We start from the raw sequence: 11,909 nt of genomic DNA, 5'->3' as shown, positions 1-11,909 counted from the left end.
CTGTCTTTCTGTTGCATTTAAAGCACAATGGCCTGGAGAATGCAGAGGTGCATTGAAGGAGAGTTTTCTTTTCTCCTTGGTGCAGCTGAACGCAACATCGCCATCTCTGATTCTGAAAGCACAGGTCTGATTTAACACCAGCTACAGTAAACCTATAAACCAGTAGTTCCTACTTTATATGCTCTTTTTTAACACTTAACACCATTTAGACTAACATTTGGGAAGCCTGTAGCCTTATCGAAAATAAATGTTGTTGTGTAAATTACTCTGCCTGCCATCTCACTGTAGTATCCAGCAGTAGCAGACACATTCCAGCATTTTTGTTTATTTTCTCACAGGAGGAAAATGTGTCACCTGTAGCAATGAATGTGAGACAACTACCACCTCTTGGTTCCTCTCTGTCATTACATATCCACCCTAATAATACCATCTAACCTTCTGGTAGTGTGGTACCAAGTGGACGCAGATTTAATTGTACGACTGACTAAATGTACAGGTTGTGAAATCATACAGCAGCAAAAACCGTTATTTCTATCTACACTGGCTGAAACTGACAAACTAACATTAACACAGAAACCAAAAATAAACCGCATTAAAAGCTGACATTGCTTTTTTAAACCCAAAAAAGAGCAATTGTGGTTCCCCATCCCAAAACTTATGCTTCTGAAACTGGATGTAGGTACACATACAGGCACAGTTAATCAACTTCAAACAGGCTTCTTTAATCTCTAGTCTATGCAAAAATCAAACTATGCAACTCAGGTCCAGTCTGAGTCACAAGCAGTCATGTTGAAATTATGAAACTGAAATTAGCACTTGCATGGACAGCTTAATGTTGCTTAACTGTATTGGCATAAACCTATTACAGCTCCAAACTCCTTTTTTTACTTCTCACTGGTTTATGATGTCCTGTAGATTTTGATGAACACAACTGAAATAATCTTTTGATCTTCCTCCATTCATTGAATTTAATCACCTTAATGTTCATTTCATGGAGAGAAGAAATTATGTAATCCAGAGGTCCAGAGGTAATGAGGTCTATCCATCCATTGCTTTCTTTCAAAGTCATAGTTCCCATCTGCAGCCACTGCCAGGCAGCCATTTATCATCCGTCCTGAAAGCATTTGGTTCAACTCAAACAGTAATGCAACATGGCACAAGTAAAAGCAACGCATCCGTTCATATGTTTGACCCCCACTCCAGTTCTCCACCCTCGACTTAAAGGAGTCTTTGGCCCTAGACAGAGCTGGTCGGGTCCGTTTCTGTGTCACGACTGGTCAGTGGCTTCAACCATCTCTGCGTCTGCTGAAGCTGCCGTTTTCTTGCTCTGGGTCACCAGGGAGGATGTCTGCGACCGTCTGGATGAGCTCCTCAATCTGCTCCTCTGACAGCCGCTCCTCACTCTCCTCTACCATCTGAACACAGACAGAAATGCTAAATGAACTAGGGATCCAGTATCTGGTGTCGCAAAGCTTAGAACACTAAAGAACCTGTGACTGTGTTAAAGATATTTATCTGTAAATTGGTCAGCAGTCAAACATTTTTCTCTAGAGGATGAACAACCAGATTATTACTTTGACACAGATTGCTCAAACCCAAATTTGGTGCACATTTTGTTTAGATTTTTTTTTCAGTAAACAGCATAAGTGCATTATTTTAAAGCTGCACTAGGCAACTTTGCACATTGGCCGATTCAAATGGCAGCAAGAGGTAACTGTTTGAAAAGTCTGAAGTTCAATACCCAGAAATCCTGTAACATAACGTCAGTAAACTGTACAGTATGCTCATCTTTACCAACCCAGCTGGTCTGTGATGCTTTATATCAGAGGAGAAAGAAGGGAAGAAAGAGGCAAAAGATCTAACACTGGTGAGTCCAGTTTTCTCTGGACAGAGTGCTGCTCACTGCTGTTTTTCATTTGGGCAAACAGGGGAAAAGTACAGGGTCTCAATTAGTGGGGATGGGACGCTCTTCTCTGTTGCAGCCCCACTTTGTGATTTAGGTGGATAAGGCAGGTGCATTTTTTTTTTATAAAAAATGTTAAGTGCAGCTTTAAGACCCTCTCCTAAAACTCTGATCCTGGTCTTGATGATGGATTAGGTGTCTACAAGCCCCCAATGCTACATGGCCTGGGAGGAACAGCTTTACATGTCCATGTTCCAGTGTGAGTTGCATTTCTTTGACAGCATTAGTAACGTAGCTTCAATGTTTCAGACACCACATCAGTGAGTGGCTTTGACATTCATTTCCCTGTTCATTCAAATTTCCCTATTTTGAATGATGACTGGTTTCTGAGATCATGGAATCAATGGAGCCATGTACAGCCCACAGTGGCAATGCAAAACAAGGTAAAACCCCACCAATACAGGTTGTATGGGCTACCAGAGGTCTCGTTTACCTTTTGTTTGGAATGGTTTATCACATTCAATTGGTCAAACAATAGCACAGAGCAGACCAATCTTACAAGTTGTAACTAATGGAAAAATAAATTACAGATTAATCACTAAGTCTCAGGTATGAGCAAATAAATTATGTGACACTCTGGGTCAACTGGTACAATTCATAGAGCCACCACGGAAATGTACTCACACATACTGAATGAGATGTGGAACAGTGAGATAACAAGTATAATGATAACAATGAATGACAGTGATGGAAAAACACTCACTAGCTGGATCTCCACTGCTGTCTGTGGCCGGTGGTTCAGCAGCTGTAGCTTTTCTGCCCTGATGAAATTGGGGGGAAAAAAGAAAAAAGATTGTGTTATCTTTGTGTGTATATTTGACAGAAAACAGTGTGTATGAGACTTTGTCAGATCTCTCTCACTTGATTATTGTCAACAAACAGAAAGTGTGGAACATGTTATTTTCTTCTGACTACAAGAAGTCCTGCTGGGGCCGGATTCATGAAATATTCTCAAGAGGAAATTTCTTCTTAAATGCCTTATTTTATCTTAACTTCAAACTTAGGAAGAAATTTAAGAAAATATGAATTCACTAAAAAGTATCTTAAGAACTTTCGTAACTTTTTTCTTATTTAAAAAGAAATATAAGAAGAGAATCAAATTATTGGAAAAAAAACAAAAACATTGTAAATTTTATCCTAAATATCTTCTTAACTTTACAAATGGTGGACAGTCTTCTTAAACGCTGAAGGTAACCTCAACTCCTGAGCCTATATTGTAGACCAAACATTGTAATTTAAAAAGGAATTAAGAACACCACATATGTGGTTGTGCCTTGTTTAGCTCTATTGGGCAAAATAGGGGAAAAATACAGGGTCTCAATTAGTGGGGATGGGACGCTCTTCTCAGTTGCAGCCCCACTTTGTGATTTAGGTGGATAAGGCGGGTGCTTTTTTACAAAAAAAAAAAAAAGTTTAGCTCTATTCCCAGAATTGTGTGAAAAATATGATATAACTTTTTTCCACAGTTCTGGGAATACCATACATACTAGCATTTTCAAATTCTTACAACAAACAGGATTTATAAGTAGAATTTAAGGATGCTATTATTTTGTAAAAGTTGGTGGTGGAGGAGAAAAAGAAGAAGAAGAGGAAGAGGAAGGCGAAGAAGAAGATCTCCTCACTTTGTGAGTTTGTGAGGCATCATGGTGGTGAGGAATTCCTTGACTATCTCTGGACTCTGTCGGCTGCAGGGCGTCTTCGACAGGTGCTTCAGCGTCTGTGTGGAATGCAGAGGCAGACTTTTTATCCCATTAAAACGATATTACATTGAAAAGTCCTACATATTTTGTTTTCTTTAAGATATTAAATTGATACTGGACTCTTGATTTGTTCTGACTTAACTTCTACATTTAGACTTGGGACTTGATTCGAGGCTTGTGCTTTCAAGACTCGAGACAGACTTGGGACTCGAGCAAAGTTGACTCTGTTTAAGTCAGAGAAGAGAAGGAGAGGATGTGTCCCAGACCTCGTACATGATGGTGTTGAGGTTCTGCTGCCCGGTGCTGTGCTTGTTCTTCCCGCTGTCCTTCCTCTGCTCCTTCAGGTCGGTCAGGAGTTTGAACACCTGAGAGAAACAGACAGAAAAACACTGAGTGACACAATATTATTTTAATCAAAGACTGGACAGGGCAAAAAGCTAAAGAGATACGAGATTTAAAAAAAAAACACAAGACGTTACCTCGTAGTTACTGAGCATAGCGGCATTTGCATTTTTCCTGAGAAGTAAACAAATGAGAAACAGTTTGTTTATATGGATGACGTGACGTCAAGTTTAAACGTTAAAGTGATGGACCCGGAAGCGCTGTGGTACCGCTAACCGTAATGTTGTTGTTAATAGTTGTAATAAACACTATACATTTCCCGATAGATCATTAAAATGTAACAAAATTTGAAGCACAAATTAGGTGAAATTCTTACACTTCCATTTCGCCTGCTGCTGCTCCACTTTGGTCCGTCACACAAGTGTCCGTGTAGAAAATGTGGACCAGGTCATTGGTTCCGCCAGCGTCACTGGAGAGAAACTATTCACTAGCATTCAGCAGTTCAGTCAGCAAAACCTGACTATGAATTTCAGTAAAAGTTTGAGTCTTTACTGATGTTAGGGCAGTGGTTGCAGTAGTAGGTACTTAGCTCTTTCCTTGGCAAAGATTTGGCTTTCTTGAGGGAGTCGTTGAGAAGAGAAGCCTTGTTTGTCTCTGTTTGAACCTGTTTCTCATGTTAGATGTTTTTTCACTGGACTCTTCATCCTCATCCTCATCCTCATCTTCATCCTCATCCTCATCAGGGCGCTGGCACTGCAGCTCTCCAAGAGGGACACAGACCCCCAAGTCCGATATATGTCATGATTTTTGATGTGATGGAGGGTTTGTAACACAATTGCCTTCGTGGATGTCCATTTTTGAATGTAAAATGTCCAAGGATGTCTGAAATTCCTTTTCTTATATGTTGAACAAATTTAATGCTGCTCCAATAGTTTGTATGTTTTATGCCACAAATAGACTTCACAACCTGTTTGATTTCTGCTCACCCCTTCATCCCGATTAACACTTCTGCTCACCTCTGCTATGCCATCTTGGGATCATCTGATGAGCAAATTTTATTTCATACCGTCACGATGTAATTTTTTTTGTGTTTGTACCTTTGTTGGATAGATTTGATTTCATTATTATTATCCACTACACAATTGTTGGTGAACTTAAAATTTTATCAGGGATTAACATATTGTTCAGGACTTGACTTTTGTTTTGATTTTTATTGTTTATTGGTTTCTAAATAAGCATGCATAACAAATTTGGCAGTTTACTTTGACATGCACACTAATTACTAGCCAAGTATAAGTTCTGTTGTATAGTGATATCAGACTAACTAAACTGATCAACTTTTAAACACAACCAAAACAGAAAAGAGAAATTCTTTAGTTTCAGCTTCACCTCTAAAAATTTATTAGAAACTCATGCTTATGTACATTTATGTTTTTGATGAGAGCAAAAAATACAAACAACATACAAAATCAAACAAAAACCAAATACTGTAAAGATTTGCTTTATTGAATACCAGTTAATCATCATTATTAATTGCTTACTACAGAGTAACATCATTTAAATAGCACAAAGTTTGTTCAAATGTAATAAGGCGATGGTGGGGAGGGTTTTATTTGGTGTGAGACAAGAAAAGAACCGTAGAGCACATTTTTCATGTATGGATCATATCAGTTACTGAACCAAAATGACAACAAAATATCAACAAAAATGAGCATGTAGATACAAGCATATGATTAAAATATGAGTATAGAGAAAACATGTCACATTTTTTACAATTGCCTACCTACAACTAAATATGATTACATAAAAATAGTGAATACAATACATTTTGTATCACATCTATCTTCCACTATCTCTGCATGTAGTAGGTCTTTAACAACAAAAATATAGTTTAAAATGAATAAACATAATCCCTGTTACTGCTCACTGCATTCTTTGTCAGCAGTTCGCTCTGTCACTCTCTCTGGGCACAGTTAATTAATATCCATGGGGGCAGGTTCCTCTCTCTGTGAGAAGAATTCAAAGAATGTCTTCAATCTCTCGTCATTTTGTACCTCCAAGTTGTCAGCTGCATTTTTAAATGCTGTGAGATTCCTGCCATCAACTATTTTCTTCAAATTCTCCATCACTTCTTGGTGTTCTGGATACTCACAAGAGAGGAATTCCCTCAGTACATCAAATCTTCCTGTTTCCACTATTTTGAGGATGATTTGTTCAATGATGAGTGACAAGGGTTGGGCATACTCTATGGTATGCTGGGTCTGGCCTTGCACATTATGGTAGCCATAACCCCCCGTATGCATTGCAACAACGTTGCAGTACTCATCAAAGACAGGTGAGCCAGATGACCAGAAATAAAAACATGTGTCATAACTCAGGACCTGTCTGCTATTAAAGAATGCGTCAGTAACAAGCTGAATGCACTCTTTATTTTCTTCTCTATGCTTCTCTACAGCCTGTTTGCGGTGATCAGGTGGAATAATGAAGCATGGATCTATCTGTTTCACACCACCCCAAGGATGCCCAATGATGCAAATTCCACCGCTTGGACGAACGAATCCAAAGTGTTTTAGCAATCCATCAGGCAAAGCCTGGTCAGGACAAAGCTCCAACAAAGCCCAGTCACACCGATATCCTGGAACATCGGTATGGTACTCAAAGGCAGCAACCTCAGTTTTCACTTGCACTGTCCCACATGAGTCAGTCTCCTCTAGACTTTCAAAAGAGAAAATGACAGTCACGTTCCCCCTAAGTTGCCCTCTTTCTTGGTCATAAATGTTTTCAACTACATGGCCATTTGTGAGGACAAACTTGTCAAATAGGAGAAAGCCACTTCCTTCTGCCCTCCCATTTATTCTCACCTGACAAACAGATTTACTGAGGTCCATCAGTCTCTTAACTCTTTTCACTTCCAAGCAAGTCTGAGTATTCTTTCCATACTCTACACGGAAGAGGTTTTGGACATCTGAAAGCTTAGAGACTTTCTGTTGAGTTTTCATTTGCTTAACCGAGTCTTTAAACCGTGAACGTAGGTGATTCAGCATCTTTTCAGAATTTGGTATTTGATGAAAAGGTGACGTTTCTGGAGTCATACTACTGTTTGGCATTGGTCTCTCCTCTGTTGTCTGGGTGTTCACTGACTCACTTGCTGTCGACTGCTGTGGAGGACCTTGGTTTTCATCAGAGACAGATCTCTGAGATTCATTTAGTAACATGTCAGCATCATCAAGACTACCTGGCTGACTATCTGGTTGACAAGAATTATCAACCAAAATTATCTTGAAACTTTTACCACCAAGATCATCAACAGGATTGGACATTTCAGTGTTGACTTCAGTGCTTAGCTCAGACAGCTCACAGTTTTTTTTTAATATGATTTTGTTTATACGATCATCTCTTTTCAGAGCTTGCTTCACTGTTTCCCCTTTGTATGCATACACAGTAATTTCCTCAACTTCTTTTTTCAGTGCCGTGTTGCTCATGATGATCTTCACTATGTTTTTACCTCCCTTTGTTGCTACATGGAATGTTACTAGCTTGTCAGATGACGATTTTCTTTGGGGTTGAGCAGCTACCCTAACTCGATTTTTAGATCTATTTGCAGGTTTTATGAACATAACTGTAAGAAGTTCTCCTTGCTCAATTAAACAGCATGGGAAGTGTGTACTGATAGCTTTCCTATCTTTTGTGATAACAAGCTCTTTGTTGTTGTTCTTTTGTGCAATTTTTTGAAAATTTGGGCTTGTCCGCAGTGATTCCTCGACAGTCACTGCTTTTTTACAGGTAATGTTTATGGGCTTCTTGTCACCCCAGCGCCATTTAAAGGAATGGGTTTGATGCCCCTCTTCTTCCTGACAATGGAAAACAGACAGTCACATTTAATTCCAATACAACACATTTTATTAAATCTCTCTTACAGTAATACCACACTATAATTTGACCACCTTCTTCATCCAATCCCCAAAATGAGGCCAAATTCAAATGAAAACATATTGGCACAAACTTTCAAAAATTGGTGAAAGATTTGCCCTTTTGTAGTCCTAATAATGGAATCTATATTAAAAATGTCCTGCTATGTATGCTCAGTGAGAAGCTGCTGCCAATTATTATTATTTTTATTATTATTTGAACAATACATAAAAACTTACATGAAAAAGAAAGTAGGTGAAAGACACTAACATTTATTCTGTATTCCTAAAAGAAATGATTGAAAATGATGAATTAAAAAGAAACTAACAAACAAAAAACAAGCAGTTGAATCCTAAATGCTTAAGAAAAATGGCTTTTTTTGTGTATTATATTGTATCTATAACTTTCGTTTACTAACATTGCTATACAATAAAATATGACAAACCTTTGCATGAGTTTGTGAATGGAGAGACTGACTGCTTTCTCCATGCTGGTTGTCTGTCTTTTTCTGGAGTAGAAATGTGAATAGAAATGAGTGAATGAACTTCTGAATAGAAATGTGATGAATAGAGATGTAATAGAAAATGCGTGCACAAGACCTTTGACATTTTGTCATTCATTTTTGCTATTTTGCTAGTAAAGAGTCACACAGCTAGTTGAAATTGCCAAACCCATATCAATCAGTGCTCTCACATGTCAAGATATTGTGGTTGTAGGGAAAATTAATTCCAAATTGCGTTAATTTAAATAAACTGAAAAGTCTATATGATATATATCTATATGATACTGCTGATTGACATAACTAAAGAAAAATATGTTTCGTATGAGAGAAAAATTGTACCTTAAAATAGTGGTCGATTGTGGTTGTCTTCACCTTCTTTTCTTCATCTTTTTTCTTCTTCATTTTGAGGGTGATAATCACAGCTGATGGTCAATAATGCTGACAATAGGTGATGTATCTCTATGGTAAAGACAATGAAAATGGATTATAGGCTGCTGACTTTGCCAGATAAAATGTATACATTTTATCTGTCTTTTCATATATGAGGCCATGTTATGGGTTCCTAGATGAAATTACAAAAATGGCCCCATAAGAAAATGAGGTCACTGTAGTGCACTGCACTGCACTACCAATTTTTGACAAAGAAAGAACTAGAGGCTAGTTTAACTTTTGGTTGACTGAGAGGTGAAAGCAACTTGAGGCATTCCATGAGTGCTGATATACAGTATAACAGCACTGGGACGTTTTACTGTATGTATCACTCCGCATTACAGGTGTTCTAATATAAATAGTTTATGTGTAGTGGAATCCTGAGAGAACTATTTTTCTTGGCGGAGACGGATAAAAGACAATCATAATCTGTTGTCTCAAATTACCATTACTTGATAAATAGTTTGTTTAAAGAACTGTTGTATAAAAGCAACATTACACTCAAGGTCACACTGATATACAGTATAACAACACGACCTTGAGTGTGATATTGCTTAAATAAAATTAGTTAAATTTGCTACTGTAGGACTCCAATAATATTTGGCAAGACACCAATCATTTTAAGCCATCAATCACAAAGAAGGAAAGGACTTATTTTGGACCCCTAAATTTAAGCACTTAAAGGACTTCAAGGGCCTTGTGCAAACCTTGTAACTGGCATCATCCACCTTTTGAAGAGGGCATATATGGGACACGTAGGGCACAGTACTAGAATTTTTTTTTAAATCTAATGATATGCACTACAAGTGAATGGAATAGATGGGAAGAGCATACCGTGCTGACTTTTAAAATCAAACTAACAGAAGTAGCCTACAGTGCCTGAAAGAATGGAAAATAAAGAACAGGCAGAGAAAATCAGACATTTCTGAAGAATAATCATCCAATGGAAGGAGACATTGAAAACACAACATGGTTATAACATTATTTCAATTTTATCTGACCTCAAAGCTGGCCCCACAATAAATTAAAGTGACAATGTAACAGCATTTTGAGAGCATCTTGCTTCCTTAATGTGATGTATTTCCTGTTGAAACAGGATATTGGGTTGGGACATAATGAAGGGAGGGATCATTCAAAAGTGTAAACCAATGGGATATCAGTTAGGGACAAAGGTAGCTTTATTTAATGGGAGCCGCGGGATTGTTCAAAACTCTGTTTTAGTGGTTGGAATTGTTATGTTTGCCATAAGTGTCACCACTAAAGATTTTCCATTTTCCAGGAAGTAAAAGTAATTAGATTTTGATATAGGCTAAGAATACAATATATATTTTAGGGAATTCCAGTGTATGATGGAATTTGAACACGGATGCGTGAATATTTTTGGAGTGAAAATGTAAACATTCACATCTATTTTACAAGTTCTCACACCATATTCTACAAATTCTCACATTGAGTCTACAGGCTCTCGGGTTTTGCAACATAAATACCTTCATAGGCATCAGTACTATATATAGGCTATACTATAATATACTCATATATTTGGTATTGTCCTAAATTAGCTAATATAGACATTTTTTTATTTATCCAAAGTTTATCGGTTCCTGCTCCAACTGACAATTCCACGTTTTTATTCTAGTCCAGCGAATTGAAAATGGGACTTACCGTTTCAGCTTCAGCCCCGATTTGTCCACGGTGTAGGTAGTTGTATTTTCAGGCTTAACCTAGTATGTAATTCAGATGTGGCCTACAGGTTTCCCCACCCACAATATAACAAAGTATAGGACAAACTGTAGGTTACCTTTGATTACGGATGTTGGTGTGGCTTCTTCATCGACGTGTGGGCGTGGTCACCGTGGGGAAACCAACGAGTGGAGGTGTGGCCCCGCCCATTTGGAGGTGCTCCAGGCTGCAGCTGTACAGTTGTCCCCCCCAATTGAAGCTAACGGGATGCCAAATTTGACATTGTAAAACGCGAAAACTACTGATCAAATAATGAAAAAGAATAAAATAAGTTATATGGAGGGGCTAGGTCAAAATGACTTGGCTAGATATAGCCTATCGCAAAACTGTCAACAGTCGGAACTGATTGTCCTTATGAATATTCTAATGGAGGTGTCATTCCCGGTGCCTGACATTTTCTACCTTATCGCCCGGTAAGTAGCTAGCACATTGGAATTTTAGATTTACAACTAGAACATTGCATTTCCTGTATAAAATGCTAGTGCCATTGCCGGCGGAACAAACCTCGTCATACCTTGTGTGATGATCGTTATTAAGATAAGATAAGATAAGACAAGACAAGACAAGACAAGACAAGACAAGACAAGACAAGACAAGACAGCACTTTATTAGGCTAATCCCCTTGTGGAAATTCAGCTGCCACAGCAGCAACTGGCAGAACAGTATCTTACCAAGGAAAACAATAGGCTAAAGGAAGATAATAAAAAAGAAGAGGTTAAGGTAATGCGCATAACCTACTATAAAACTATAGAGACAGTGCAAAAATGCAAATAATACTTAACTACTACTATTCTTTACTTACAAGGCTGTATTGTGAATTTATGCAGCCATGCCAAGATTGCAATCTTGTTCATGAATTGAGCCTACAGAACACGTTTGCTGGCCCATGACAAACAAATATGTTATAGGAGGATGCATTTCCTTTGCTATTATTGCCTGTCTACTCTCTTCTCACTATAGCCTACATGGCGTGTGTTCACAGTGTACACTCAGGCACCGAACTGGTTCGGTGTCTTTTCTCGGAATCACATGGATTCACATCAGGATTTTTAGGTTTATTTGCCGTGCAGTGCACGACACAGCAAAGGCAAAACTAAAGAAGGTTTTCATAGCGCGCACTTGCATGAAATCCAAGCTGTCAATCAGTGCTGCAAGCTCCGGGCGCATAGAGCAGAGTCTCTCTCCGTCTCTGTCTCACAGTAAGAAGGGGGGCAAAACCATATGGGCTCAATAAAGAGTCTAAAAGATTTTGACACCCACCATGCCGGGTTGGGTAATCGGTAGAACCGGGAAGATCCCCGGTGGGCTGCTGCTGTTGTTGGGT

The 11,909-nt window shown here is 38.5% G+C and overlaps 2 protein-coding genes across 2 annotated transcripts; both read right to left on the bottom strand.

The window, feature by feature from the left end:
- Positions 1-389: 389 nt before the first annotated feature.
- LOC139663971 (DNA-directed RNA polymerase III subunit RPC9-like) lies at positions 390-4,413 on the bottom strand. The gene is made up of 6 exons (XM_071542774.1): positions 4,382-4,413; positions 4,143-4,179; positions 3,930-4,028; positions 3,586-3,680; positions 2,667-2,724; positions 390-1,415 (listed from the first exon to the last, which is right to left on the bottom strand). Exons 1-6 carry the CDS (start codon positions 4,387-4,389, stop codon positions 1,287-1,289), a joined length of 426 nt encoding a protein of 141 aa, XP_071398875.1. The 5' UTR covers positions 4,390-4,413; the 3' UTR covers positions 390-1,286.
- Positions 4,414-5,497: 1,084 nt separating this feature from the next.
- LOC139663970 (serine protease FAM111A-like) lies at positions 5,498-10,643 on the bottom strand. Its single transcript, XM_071542773.1, has 5 exons — positions 10,508-10,643; positions 8,756-8,875; positions 8,360-8,422; positions 7,175-7,856; positions 5,498-7,141 (listed from the first exon to the last, which is right to left on the bottom strand). The coding sequence occupies exons 2-5, from the start codon at positions 8,816-8,818 to the stop codon at positions 5,979-5,981; spliced, it is 1,971 nt and encodes a 656-aa protein (XP_071398874.1). The 5' UTR covers positions 8,819-8,875; positions 10,508-10,643; the 3' UTR covers positions 5,498-5,978.
- Between the last annotated feature and the right edge of the window lie 1,266 nt (positions 10,644-11,909).

This window comes from Centroberyx affinis, unplaced genomic scaffold (genome assembly GCF_046629955.1).
Source record: "Centroberyx affinis isolate AG114_WGS23_722 - 3 ecotype Tasmania unplaced genomic scaffold, CSIRO-AGI_Caff_v1 ptg004178l_1, whole genome shotgun sequence".
In the NCBI taxonomy this organism is placed as follows: Eukaryota; Metazoa; Chordata; class Actinopteri; order Beryciformes; family Berycidae; genus Centroberyx; species Centroberyx affinis.
Note: the sequence above shows the minus strand (reverse complement) of the source record. Positions and strands in the feature narration are given on the sequence as shown.